This window comes from Lathyrus oleraceus, chromosome 3 (genome assembly GCF_024323335.1).
Source record: "Lathyrus oleraceus cultivar Zhongwan6 chromosome 3, CAAS_Psat_ZW6_1.0, whole genome shotgun sequence".
NCBI lineage: Eukaryota > Viridiplantae > Streptophyta > Magnoliopsida > Fabales > Fabaceae > Lathyrus > Lathyrus oleraceus.
In genome coordinates, this window is record NC_066581.1 from 285,080,714 (window position 1) to 285,094,403 (window position 13,690).

The 13,690-nt window shown below is 31.7% G+C and overlaps 2 protein-coding genes across 6 annotated transcripts; both read left to right on the forward strand.

Moving 5' to 3' along the window:
• Positions 1-295: 295 nt before the first annotated feature.
• Positions 296-6,585, forward strand: LOC127127062 (uncharacterized). Of its 5 annotated transcripts, none has more exons than XM_051056151.1 (13): positions 296-622; positions 1,506-1,564; positions 1,677-1,794; positions 1,927-2,000; positions 2,471-2,539; positions 2,625-3,221; positions 3,705-4,240; positions 4,350-4,414; positions 4,658-4,737; positions 4,859-5,103; positions 5,212-5,340; positions 5,597-5,749; positions 5,851-6,585. In XM_051056151.1, the coding sequence occupies exons 1-13, from the start codon at positions 469-471 to the stop codon at positions 5,987-5,989; spliced, it is 2,418 nt and encodes an 805-aa protein (XP_050912108.1). In that variant the 5' UTR covers positions 296-468; the 3' UTR covers positions 5,990-6,585. The 5 variants fall into 5 exon arrangements, with proteins under 5 accessions (XP_050912108.1, XP_050912109.1, XP_050912111.1 ...); XM_051056152.1 differs by having other exon boundaries at positions 501-622; positions 1,439-1,564; XM_051056154.1 differs by lacking the exons at positions 296-622; positions 1,506-1,564 and having other exon boundaries at positions 1,780-1,794; positions 2,481-2,539.
• Positions 6,586-9,742: 3,157 nt separating this feature from the next.
• LOC127127064 (probable E3 ubiquitin-protein ligase RHB1A) lies at positions 9,743-12,446 on the forward strand. Its single transcript, XM_051056157.1, has 5 exons — positions 9,743-9,897; positions 10,986-11,130; positions 11,364-11,739; positions 11,840-11,949; positions 12,154-12,446. Exons 2-5 carry the CDS (start codon positions 11,068-11,070, stop codon positions 12,166-12,168), a joined length of 564 nt encoding a protein of 187 aa, XP_050912114.1. The 5' UTR covers positions 9,743-9,897; positions 10,986-11,067; the 3' UTR covers positions 12,169-12,446.
• The last annotated feature ends 1,244 nt before the right edge of the window (positions 12,447-13,690 follow it).

Below are 13,690 nucleotides of genomic sequence, written 5' to 3' on the forward strand. Positions count from 1 at the left end.
TTTAATTATTTTTTGAACATTAAAGTAAAAAAACAAACTATTTTTTTAACTAAATCATAAAATAATTTAATTAATATTAATATAGATAAAAACTAAAATGGATAGACATACACATAACTTTATTCTCTCCAGGTGTTTACCACGTTAGACTAAAGTCAACAGAAAATGAGTCAACATAGTACTTAACATAGAGCATCATCATCGTATCTCACATAGATTTCGTGTGTTGTGTTTTTTCTTTAGTTTTTTTTTTATACTTAACTAATGACTCATTGGTAAGTTTCGACTTATACACGTGTTTCCCACATTCTCACTGACATGTTTTTTTTCTTCTTCCCATTATTATTCAATTAACTAATTAAACAAATAATACCCATTTGCCTCACTCACTCCCTCTCTACCAATTCATCGCTATGATCTCAGAAGAACTCTCTCAAAATTGGTAGAAAAATCAGTAGAGTGAAAAAGATGAGTTTTTTCAATTTTGTGCTTCTCTTTTCTTGTTCCTTTGTTCTACTCTCTGCAAATGGTGAACCCAGTAGCAAAGGTGAAACCTTTATTGTTTCAAGCTTCAGCTACCCTCGTACTAGGCTCAGACCCTTTGATTTGCGCTATATTAGAGGTTTGTCGCCCAATTCGCAGCACCCTTTTCTTTTTAATCATTGTTATTTGCTTGATTTGTTGTTGTTGTGGTGGTTGTTTGTGATGAAGCATTATCTTTGTGTTGGAATTGAATTTCATTTTACTTGCTTCATCTGGGGTTGAGTATGAGAGGTTTACACAATTGGTTCGTTTTTGTGTATTAGGGGAAATCTAAGAGACTGATTACATTATAATTTTGTTATTGGTTGTTGTTATTGTGTTTATGATTATTATCCCGTGTGTCTAGGTTATGTTGCTATAGTTTATCATAGTAGACTGGTAATAATAACTCTGCAAGAATCATATATGGACTTGAAATATAGGGATGCTATCTTATTTGATAGCTCGGGAACACGCCTTTTTTTAGGTATTGTCCGCTTTGGCACTTTGTGTAAGCCCTCGGAATTTTGTCCTTGGTTAAAAGGCGACTGGGGGGTTGTGGATTGTGGATGTGAGTGTTTATATACCACTTTTGGTCTCAATTCCTAGTAATGTGAAACTTTACTGTACCGGAACAATAGTCTTCTAGTCGAGGCTAAGGGGTGAAAGAGTTTGTCAGCCGTTGTGCATGGCTTAAACCCCCCGATTCTCACAAACAGCCCGAATGGTCTGAGGTGGATCTCGAACGTACCTCAGAAAAACGGTGCAGCGGATTTGAGGTCGGAACAATTGCTGTTCGTTATTTGTTATCTATTTTGTGATGTGTTAGTTTGTTAGATTTAACTAATTCAATTGCAATTACGAGTTATGTTATTTTGAATTAGAAATATGTTTTCTCGAAAAACCTCATTTACAGATATGTTTGGACTTTTGGAGTTGCGAATGAGATCATACTTGTCTCTTAATGTTTTCTATTGCTTCAGTTGACTTGCCATCATGGTTTTCTTCGATGTCTATAGCAATGAACTCAGATGTGGACCTTGTAAGTACATCCAATCTTATTAAAATTGTCATTACCGACTATGCTGCATAAAAGTCCATGAAGTGCTCGTCATGATATTATCTTTCTGTTGAATTGACCCTTCTGTTTTCAGGATGTCTCTAGAATTGAAAGTGCTCCAATGAGCACACTGCCAATAATATGCTTTAGAGATGGAGGTCCTCCACTGCCAGATGCCTTAAACTTAACTTTGAAAGATTCAGCCATCTCAGGTAGGAGACCGCGGAAGCACAGATGTTATGAAACAGTTGCCGTGTTGTTGTTAACCGTCTTAGATATTTCTTTTTTCACCTTTTATTTTCAGTTTCCTATTATGATTACTTTTTGTTCTCCATTTTATTCAGGGATTAATGGTTTAGATGTGGAACAGTGCTTCCCTATGCAGAAAAATATCACTATGAAACTGACAAATAATCAGGTATTGTTTTAGGCTTTTTTTTATACTTGAAGCATTATATTTTATTTTTTTATTACTAGTATAATATCCGTGTTTTATGTATTGCTTCATCTAGCTCAATGTCTCCTTATGCTTGTAATAACATAGAAATACTTGCTTAAAATTAAAATTCCTATAGTCGAGGGTCGGTTCTATTAAAAGTTAAGTTATTAGGTGAAGATGCAAGATAAGAATGGATTGGAATTTGGAGACAGAAAGATTAACTCCTAACCACTTGGTCATAGGGGCGCTGCTAAAAAATAAATAATCATAGGGGCTCTGGTATGTGATATGTCAAGGACAAACCCTCCGAAAAGCTTGAGATGTTAGGTCACATGATTGGTTTTTTATAACTAGCATATATGTTGCTTGGGGAAAGGTTAGTTGCGAGCGGTTTTTCTTTTGTTCTTATGTAGTTTCTAAGATGGAAACCGTAATGAATTGTTGTTCAGATATCTCCAGGTGTTTGGTTCATTGGTCTTTTCAATGGCATTGGACCTACAAGAACACAATCGAAGATGGTAAGGTTTATTATGCAACTATTATTTTTTACCCAAAATAATTCTGAAAATTACCCAAAAAGTAATAATATTCTCACCTCTGAAGATTATCAGAGGTCCAGCATACTCCTTTGCTGCCAATATAACTGTGGAAGCATGCACAAATTCAATGATGATGGGGGATTTCTGTAACAGTCCCGTTTATCCATTTTCATGCACAACTTCTAATGTCAATAGTTCCTTGAAGGCTACAACAGCGAACGAGCCATTGTTGGAAAATTTGATGACCTGCAAAAGTAGTTTGAAAACTTTTTGTGCTGATGAAAGCGTATCAAACGTCTTCTCCTTTGATATAATAAGTGTGGCAGACAAATTTACCATTACGGCAAGTGATGTCAAATTCAATGTCACGCCTTCAAACAAAACATCTGGTGCGGCGGGTGATGTTAGTTTAATGTGTTTTGTTCGCCATGGTTCAATGCCTTCAGTCGCTTCGTACGATTACTCCAGTGATTTAAGTAAATTTCCGCTGGTTATTCATTCACCATTAATCGGTCGTTGGTACATTACTATCGTACCGATTAATCCTATAAAGATACAGGATAGCAATGTAAGCGTTTGTTATTCAGTGGAATATCATGTGCTTCAATGCCCTCTCGGGAAGGCCGGTCCAAATTGTAAAATGGATATCTACACGCTTCAGGTAGTATTCTTCGCAAATATTTTCTGCAAAGTTTCCTTTTTGTGTTGCCACCTTAAGAACTTTCTCTATAATAACAATTAAGGTTATGCTAATCCTTGTACTACAATATAACATTTGAGGTTTCAAGAAGAATGGGTAGAATCAAGTTAATGTACCAAGTCCAAATGGTTAACCACGTCCAAGTTTGTGGTTAATGAAGTTATGTCGATGGTTAATGAGTTTCAACGAGTTTCAAAAACTAGTAATATCCATTAATCATCTACTGAACGTGATTAACCACCTATTTGAACTGCATTAACCACTTAAAAAGTTATTGGAAAAGATGTCTAAGTTTGGTTATGCAAAAATCATCTCTATTAATATTTCTTGATTTGAAGTTGATTTAAGAACACCCTAGGGTAGAATCATGCGATGTCTTGATGCTAGAAGGTATTTATTTATGCTGGAATAAGTTATTGACAATATGAGGATGGGTTTCTGCAGACATTTGTACGGAGAGGTCCAACTCCCTTTGAATCATATTATTTACCGGTCGGTACCGGAGCATCTTATACTTCTGCCAATTTCCCTCTTGAACCACTTTTGAGTAACTCATCATACAATGACGAACCTGGTAACATTTGGACTTACTTACTTTTGGACATTCCTCGTGGTGCAGCCGGAGGAAATATTCATGTACAACTATCCTCAGACGTGAAGATCAATTATGAAGTGTACGTTAGATTTGGTGGAGTACCATCTCTTATTAGCCGGGACTATTATTATGTTAACAAGACAATGAGAAGCGACACATCTATGTTTTTTATGCTATATGATTTGAGTGATGACAAGATCAACTTCTATATTATGTATGCTAGAGAAGGAACTTGGGGTTTTGGTCTTAGATATCTTAATGCCAGCCGCAATCCTTCTAAAGGGGCAACTGTCATGTCTCTTTCGCTTGAACGATGCCCGAAACGCTGCTCCTCTCACGGGGACTGTAAATTTTCTTTCGATGCAAGTGGCTTGACATCATACAGGTTTATTTTAAACCCTTTGCCCGTTCCTAAATTTTCTATAAAGTTATGTTTACTGAAGAAAGTAATGGAATTCATCATTTAGAATGTTTACTTTGTTTGTTGTCTTCAGCTTCTGCTCTTGTGATCGAAACCATGGAGGCATTGACTGTAGCATTGAAATTGTATCACATCAAGGTGCTTGTTCATTTTTGAGATTGATGAAGTTAGTGATTTTATTGCCCTGCAGTGTTCAAATTTACGATATAAAACATCAATTTAATTTTTCTTGTTGTGTAACTTATTTATCAGGCAAACTCGTCTTTTGGTCCTTTATCTTTATTTCTTTTTTAACTTCAATTTTTTTGTCAAGTCAGAACCTTTGTGCTTGTTAGCATTTACATCATTAGACCTAAACGAGTTACCGGAAAATATATGCAGGGCATGTACGACAATCATTTTTTCTCATTGTATCAAATGCTGCGGCCATACTTCCTGCCTATTGGGCCCTTCGGCAAAAGGTGGTTCTTTCTCTTTACTTGTTTAGTAACTCTTATTATCTCATTATATAAACTTTTGTATTCAACCCATAGTTTACCTTTCTTTGATCGTACAAATTTCATAACACCGTTTATTATGCAGGCATTAGCAGAATGGGTTTTGTTCACGTCTAGTGGAATTGCTAGTGGACTATATCATGCGTGTGACGTAGGTGCTTGGTGTGCGTTAAACTATAACGTCTTACAGTTCATGGACTTCTGGCTCTCTTTCATGGCTGTGATTAGCACTTTTCTTTACCTAGCTACCATTGACGAAGTATTGAAGAGGGCAATCCACACCGCTGTTGCTATCCTTACTGCTCTAATGGCTGTAACAAATGCAACCAGGTAAATGAACTAATAGACTGAATATTCACACGCACACAAGCGCGCATATACACAAACACCATAAAAATGTTAATAGTCTTTTTTCATATTTGATTGTGAAATATGTAGGTCTTCCAATGTTGTTCTTGTGATAGTGATTGGTGCTCTTGGTCTCCTTATTGGATGGGTTATAGAGTTGTCAACAAAGTATAGGTCCCTTTCCTTTTCAGTTAGATTCTCACTCAATTTCTCTCACAGGTAAGTTTGTTTCAATACGACATCATATTGGTTTACATGCAACATAATAGCGATCGATGGCATATGCTTTATAGCGCTTAAATCAAATTCTGCTATGCTATAGTGGCTATAGCACCGCTATAGCCACTATTAGACAATACTTTGTACTACATAGTGTAACGGGAAACAATTCCGATTTGCTTAAACTCAGCTGTGTAATATAGCTGCTATTTGACGACACTGAATATAACTTATTAGTGATGAATTTTATCTGCAGTTTACGAGTGATAAAGCGATGGCTATGTAATCTTGTTGGAACACTTCTAAGACGGTACCATTGGCCTTTTGCGTTAGCTGGTTTTTCTGCACTGTCAATGGCAATAGTAAGCTGGACACTTGAAACCAGCGAAAATTACTGGTTTTGGCATAGGTATTAACAATATTGCTATTATCATTTCCCTTCTTTTAGTTTATACCTTCTCTACCTCTCATGTTCGCATTCTTTTGAAATGTGTTTTCTTTTTTTTACAGCTTTTGGCATATTTCAATATACACATCTTCTTTCTTCTTCCTTTGTTCAAAAGCAAATATTGTGGATAGTGAGAATCAGCTACCTGAAAATGGAAACTATGAACTCACTCATCAGGATTCACTTCCAAGAGCCAGTTAGAAATAGAATCATATATATCGAATAGGACGGTGTAAAAATGGGAGGAAAATGAATCATTTTTCAATTTTTCGATTTCTTGTGTTTAAGGTGACTTCACGCAATGGTGTCACAAAAACGTGTAGCTGCCAGTAATGGACACTAAACGTACCTTGGCAGTGGAAATCCAAACATATGGGTTTCTTACTTGGATAAGAAGTCATGGAAAGATTCGATTCTGAGGCCAATAAGAGTGAAGTGATCAAGTCTGTTGTAAATTCTTTTCTGCATAAGGTTTGTTTATGCCATTCTTTATAGAATATTCTACCCTTAAAGGAATCAAACTAGGGGTAATTTTGGTGATGGGATAAAGAGGTTTGTCTTATGTAAATTATAGTTTAGAATAAGACTTGCCTTGAACTGTATCATATTAAGATTAAGCTATATTGTGATAGTGATGTTACTGTGTTAATGTATCAGTGTCTCCTACCAATTTTGGTTTTATTCCATTTTAGAGTATTTGGAAAAGTTTGTTTGGAGTTTCTGTACTTAAAACTATTTGTAACTTATTTTAATAGCTTTTTTTAGTGAAGCTTATTAATATTTGTGTGTGTGTATAAGATGTTATTGTATAATATGCTAGCTACGTGTGTCATCTTTCTAACAATTTTTTCTTATTTGATTTATTTAAATATCATCATTGTTATGGTGACAAGGTTATATAGACCTACTTTTTTGGCATTTTTTGTAATACACCTTAACAAAAATTCAACAAGTAGCTCAGAAATTCTTTGAATTGTTTATATATGTATGAAAAATTCAACTATTATTTTCTCAAACAGAAGACTTTGTATTTATTTTTAATTTCATGAATTAAACACCTACTTCTTTGTCCTTTTCTATCTCTTTCAGCAGCCCTAACCCAAGGACTTAAGCTAGAAACATTTGAAAATTGACTTTCTAGTAATTTTTTGGCAATTTCTTCGGTTACATGAAAGAAAAGGAGGTAAAATTTTCGGATGCGCTCAAATTTTAGACAAATCTAAAAATGTATTTCTAAAATTTTGTATACTCTAAAAATGTATTTCTAAAATTTTTTATACTTAAAAATCAAAAAGCAGATGAAAAAAATGTAATATAAATTAACATCAATCATTCTCATGATATACATTAAAAATGAAATATTATATAGAAAATCTTTAACATAAATATAATAGTATATTTTATCATCAAATAGGACGTTTCAACATCTTTAGAATAATCTTCGTTCGATCTCACAATCTTAGCATCCACCTTGACCGAACCTTTAGTTTCGTAAAAGTGAAATGTACCGCACATAATAGTTAAATCTTCATTTTTCTTCAACTCAAACTTGTTGAACAATATCTTTCCTTCATTGTCAATTGAGATTAAACGATAATAGACATTCACAAATCTTCGATTGTCTAGGTACATATTCTCTAGTATTTATTTTAGATCGACAAAACGAGTGATCTCCGAGAACCTAAATTTAAGAGAGGATTTCTCGCTGTTAAAGTAGACAAAAATGAGATATGTATATTGAGACATTGTGTGCGTGTGTGCTAACAAGTATAGTGGCACTGATCTTTATATAAGTTTTAGATCAATATGAACCTTAGAAACTCAATCTTGTCTCAAAGGATATTCTAAGATGTACTTTCGGATACACCCTGCTTCATTTTAATAAAATTAAGATGAGTCTAAAAATGTATTTTTGAATAAACTCTGTTATATTTTTTTTTTAATAATACGGATTGAGACCGAAAATGTATTTCCGAATTAACTATTATTAGCATTATTTTTTACAAATTAAGGCGCGTTCAAAAATATTTTTTCGAATTAATACATGATTGTTCACATAGAACCTATTATAGAAACAAAAAATGATGAAAATTTTGAATAATGGAAGTATATACCGTTTAAATATATATATATATATATATATATATATATATATATATATATATATTAAATATGTGTAACCATTTATATGGAAAAAAAATTAAAATTAATAACAAACATGTGTCACCATCTAAATCTATATTTATAGGTGATTCCAACTTTAACTTTTAGAAAAAATAAAGACATGTTGCACTAAAAATGTATTTTGATGTGAAATAGATGCGTTCAAAAATATATTTTCGAATTTACAAAAATATTTTTAGATTTGATAGAGTGCTTATCCAAAATTAAAGAAATAATCTTCTATTTTATTATAAAATAGAGAAAAAGCGATTAGAGAAGTCAAATACTATCTAATTTTATTATAAAAGAAAGGAGAAGCAATTAAAGAAGAGTTCTTAGAAAAGTACTATCTAATTTAGTTGCTCTGATTTTCTATTCATCTTTCTAACAATGTTGTCTTATTTGCTATATTTAAACACTATCATTGCTGTGGTGACAAGGTCATAATTATATAGACCTACTTTTGCCATTTTTTCAATACCCCTTAACAAAATTCAACTATTATTTTCTCACACAAGAAGATTTTAAATTTATTAATTTCATGCAATACACATTCACTTCTTTGTCTTTTCTCACACTAGAAACATTTAAAAATTAACTTTCTAATTTTATAATAATTAATTTCTCCAATTACATGGAAGAAAATGAGGTAAAAAAAACAAGACTACAAAAAGAACATCCACCATTGGTACATTACCAAATTCAACTTAGTGGAGAACCTAATATATAATTAGAGAATATTTTTCACAAAGCATGAGGTATCAAAGTCATAACAATAGGATTAAAGTGTTACGTAATGGAGAACAAAATTGAAACATGAGTCACACAAATTACTAAAAGCTTTACACTACACGTCTAAACAAATCATATTATTTTTTTAAAGTTAATTATAAAGTATAATTTGGTTTAAAAAAACCCTAGCCACCTAAGTCATTTTCATGCATTATTATTATTTTTATATATACACGTAGGAAGAAGACAAAAGAAACATAAATATAATAACACAACCCTACATTCTCCTCCAATGAGGAAGCATAACATTTTTAAACATAATTGACTCATTATATTGAAAATTAATGCATTCTTATCATCTATAACTCAACACCTACTTAATATTAAATAAACAAAATTAATATAATAAACATTATCATCTAACAAATAATTATTTTATAAAATATATATTTATTATATTTAAAAACAAAATAATTAAATTCTTATTTATATATTTTTAATAAAATATATTAAATGCTCCTTGATAATACTTTTATCCTAAACATCCATAAACAAAATATAATATTTATTAACACAATCTTCCCCACAATTGTGAGAAGGAATGACAAATAAACATGTGCATTCCGTTTAATTCTGTCTTAAGCAGAAAAATAAAATAGAATGAAGTAGGTATAAATTTTGATTTGCTCGTAAAAAAGTTGATTTGCTCGTAAAAAATGAGAATTAAAGAGTGCGGATTTAAAATTTTGGTCTCCTCGTTTAATTCTCTTCTATTACATTTTTTTAATTAAAAATTTAAAAATCTATATTAATTTATAAAAATCCTAAAAAAACAAAGCGAATAAATCCATTAGAAAATGCATACCAAAATCAACTTTTTCACAATTAAGTAGGATTTACAACACCCTCACACACTTTTAAGTGATATAGAAGTATTTATTTACTTTTATAAAAAATAAATATTATTGTAACTCTAATTAATGTGTACATTATGTTTTAGTGTGTTAATTGAACTAAAAATGTGAAGAATAAAAAGTTTACATTAAATATTAATTATTTATATTATTAGTATTATTATTATTATATAATTGACATAAAGAAAGAAAGATAGAGAGTCATAGCCATAACCATAGCCACCTTCAAGCAACCAAATTCCACAACAAACCAACAATTTCCCACCTTTCTCTTCCATCTCTTCTATTGCTTCCATAAAGGTAATTTTTTTTATTTTCTTCTGTTCTCCGTTTTTGGTTTTTGCTACTCTTAGCTTTATCAGTTTTCATGAATTGTAACTGTTTACCAACTTTTGTTTTTTTACCACCCTTTTGGGCTTTGAAGATTAGGGTTTTGTGCTCTGAATTTGATTGTGTTAGTTATGGCTTCCTCACTCAATTCTTGTTTTCTCAAAAGGGTTGTTGCTTTTGGTTGTTGGGGTGTTTTGGGTCAAGATGTTTCCTCTGTTTTGCTTTGTCTTGTAGTGGTGACTTGAGGGTGGCTCTTGTTGTTTGATTGTTTTGATGTTGTTGTTTTTGTGAATTGGTTTCTGTTTGTAAAGTTTCATTTTTTTTTTGCTGAAATTGATGTGCTAATTTTAGTAATCTGTAATTGGCATGTTAATGATTTTTGTTGTTGAAATATAGTCTTAATGGATATGAAAACTGTAACTTGTGATTGAGGAATTTTGTGTCTATTGCAACTGCTATAATCTATAAGCTATCTATCTTCCTTTGGTAGGTTAACTGGATTGAAATATATGAAGCACCGACACGGTAGTCACATGTCGACACTATAAATAGTTTGAGACGATAGATTAGTTTTGTAGCACCGACACCTCTGAAAAAATGTGTCTATGTGTCAGTGTCCGTGTCCGTGTCATTTCAGTGTTGGCGTCATATTTCCAGTGTCGTGCTTCACTTGAATATGTTGATGTCACACTGATGTCAGACACTGACATGTGTCCGTTGTCAGAAGGACACACCTTTAATATGAAGCGTCGGTATTCTTCTTCATAGATTGAACTCCTCTTAAAGGTTAATTTGTCTATTAATGATTTTGAAGACAAATAACATTGTAGGGATGAGTGATATAAGAATCATGTTAAAAAATTGTATCAAGATGAACCTCAAAACAGTGAATAATCAAGTTTCTCAAATCCTAATTTACCAAGGAATGAATGTAACTTTTATCCTCTAATTGTATACTTTATGTAGTTTCCTTTGATGTCATTGAGTTTTTTTTGTGTGAAATGTTTAAGTTTGTATCTTATGTGAAATTGTAAATTAATCATCAATGTTATTTTTAGGCTTGTGATAGCAGATTGGAAAAAAAGGAGTGAAAGTATCAATGAGAGTTTCGATTAAGTAACAAAAACGAGCTAGCGGAAAATGGGAGGTTGCTGTTGTTCTGCCAGAAAACATCACTTGCAAGGAACACCAGTTTATTACTATGTTAGTAATCTCACTCTATTATTTTCATATTTCGCACCAGCAATGATTGTGTCAGAAACCATTTGATGAAGGAAAATTTCAACATTTTCCTAACCAACTCGCTATTAAAAGCCTTAAAATGGTTACTATCATTATAAGTGTTTATGCTATAAGCTTACGAGCGCTTAATTAAATTGTTTATTTATAATTTGTTATGTGCTTATGATTTGAAACTTGAAAAACACCGGTTTCAGTGTCCGCCAACTTTTGAAGAACGCGGATCTTCAACCTCTAATGATGGTACCACTGCTTCGCTCTCTGCTGGATTTCTGGTTGGATTAAACTTTGAAGCGGCTATACCTGATACATTCCGGTCTCCTCCTGTGCCTCTTCCTTATGACATTGTCTTCGGAGGTTCCGCGTCAACAGACTCTGAGTCTGGCAGAGAAACCGTTAGTATGAGTAGTTTTGAAACTTCTATTGCACGCGATGATGATATTGAAGAATCAGATTGTAAAGATCAAACCAAATGTACACCTCTATCTCCAAAGAAGAAAGAACTATCAAAATCAAATGGAACACAAGTATTGGCGACAGAAGAAGAGGATGTCTGCCCAATTTGTCTCGAAGGTACAGTTTCTCGCATAATTGAAAGTTGAATTTTGTCATGTTTCTCTCTTAGTATATTGAAAAACAATCATTTGAGATTTTTTTGTCGTTTTTAATGCAGAATATGACGACGAGAATCCTAAAAATCTGACAAAATGTGAACATCATTTTCACCTATCTTGCATTCTTGAATGGATGGAAAGAAGTGACTCCTGTCCTAATTGCGACCAGGTTCGGCTTTTGTATTCATTCCATATTAACTATAATAACTAACAAAAAAGAGCCTTATACTTGTTTTCATTAAACACAATACAATCATGTTTGCTAACCTATGACACTGACACGATGTTGACACATGCACGAACACGACACTGCCACGTTGATTATGCCGAGCTTTAGTCAGATGTTTATATATTTTTCTCTCTGATGTTACAGGAGATGATATTTTGACCAGACAATGAATTAGTTTGATTGTATTAAAGTGAAAGTTTGCTAGATTTATATATGAAAGATAGATGAAGAAGTTCAATGTATGATAACTGGTAAGATGATGGTAGCTGCAGATTCATTTTCCCTTTTTCCTTGTTTTGATTTGTTGCTTTCATTTTTTTTATTACATTTATTTCTCTTTCTATGCTGTTTTCTTTTCTTTTTTTGTTTAGGGGGTAGGGGCATATTGGACTTGTAAATAGTGTCAACTTTAATATATTGTATACTTTGTTTTTTTACATCATCTGGTTTTCAATATTTGTTAGCACAATGATAAGTAATTGATGATAATGTTCTTTAACCATGTCACAAATGATCTTGTTAAGATGTTTAAAACATCAATGCATATTATTCACTATGCTTGTAAGTGTAATGAATGCACTTGGAGGCAAAGCTTACTCATTCACACCTTTACACCACTCAATTATTACGTTGTCACTTTTTGTTCAATAATTCATTTCCATAGATTGCTATTTACACCACCGTTTGTTGTATATAATACACTCCTACTCCATCTTCTTCCAAATTTTCCATTGATAAACCCCAATTTCTCCTCAGAGAATTGAGATTTCTAATTTGTTTGAACCCTAGAAATACAAATATTGTGCATATACACACAATAAATTACAATGATAAATAAATAGAGTTTAATGGACATGCATAGTCCGTGGAAAGAAATTTTACATAAAAATTATTAATTTATCAAATTATTCAGATGATTTTAAATTATTAATATGACACGGTTGTTTGTAGACCGTTTATTAGATAATAATGTAAAATAATTTTATATTGTCGGTATATTTTTTTTTAAATAAATAACTTTTCTTAAATTTTAACTAATTTTTTTTTCAATAGTTAAAAAAAATTAATGAATTTAATATTTTTTTATTTGGTTAAATCGTAGATTCGAGGATTTAGTTTGTATAAATCACTAATAATAGAAGTTGTTTCAGCATGCATGCATTGTGGGATTGATACAAATAGATGCTTTTAATCTAATTTTTATTCATTGCTTATTTTTAAGCAAGTATAATTATTAATTATGCAAGTATTGTTAAAATAATAATTTTGCTAACTACATAAATAATAAAATAAAAGAAGAAGAAAGAATATATATATATATATATATATATATATATATATATATATATATATATATATATATATATATATATAATAAAAAACAAATAGACTAAATTACTTTTAACTCAATTACAATCCAAAGGATCATTACATATTATTTAACATCTTTTTTCAAATTCACAATGTATTTACAGAAATTATGAGTTTGTCAATTAACAACAAAAAGTTTAATGGAATATATTTTTGTAAACAAATCAGTTATCTATAAGGAGAGGAGACAAACAATGCAGTGATTGTTCTATGCTGAAGATGGTGACAAGTGAAGTGTCAATCAATCTCAATGTACTTGTTACATTCATGAAATACCGAATTGTGAGAATCTCTAAGAAGGATACAAAAA

Excerpts from the sequence above, each read along its gene's own strand:
- LOC127127062 (XM_051056151.1), top strand. The coding sequence starts at position 469 with ATGAGTTTTTTCAATTTTGTGCTTCTCTTTTCTTGTTCCTTTGTTCTA. Across the intron at positions 2,001-2,470 it reads TGAAACTGACAAATAATCAG|ATATCTCCAGGTGTTTGGTT; the intron begins GTATTGTTTTAG and ends ATTGTTGTTCAG. Across the intron at positions 4,241-4,349 it reads AGTGGCTTGACATCATACAG|CTTCTGCTCTTGTGATCGAA; the intron begins GTTTATTTTAAA and ends TGTTGTCTTCAG.
- LOC127127064 (XM_051056157.1), top strand. The coding sequence starts at position 11,068 with ATGGGAGGTTGCTGTTGTTCTGCCAGAAAACATCACTTGCAAGGAACA. Across the intron at positions 11,131-11,363 it reads GAACACCAGTTTATTACTAT|TGTCCGCCAACTTTTGAAGA; the intron begins GTTAGTAATCTC and ends CACCGGTTTCAG. Across the intron at positions 11,740-11,839 it reads CTGCCCAATTTGTCTCGAAG|AATATGACGACGAGAATCCT; the intron begins GTACAGTTTCTC and ends TTTTTAATGCAG.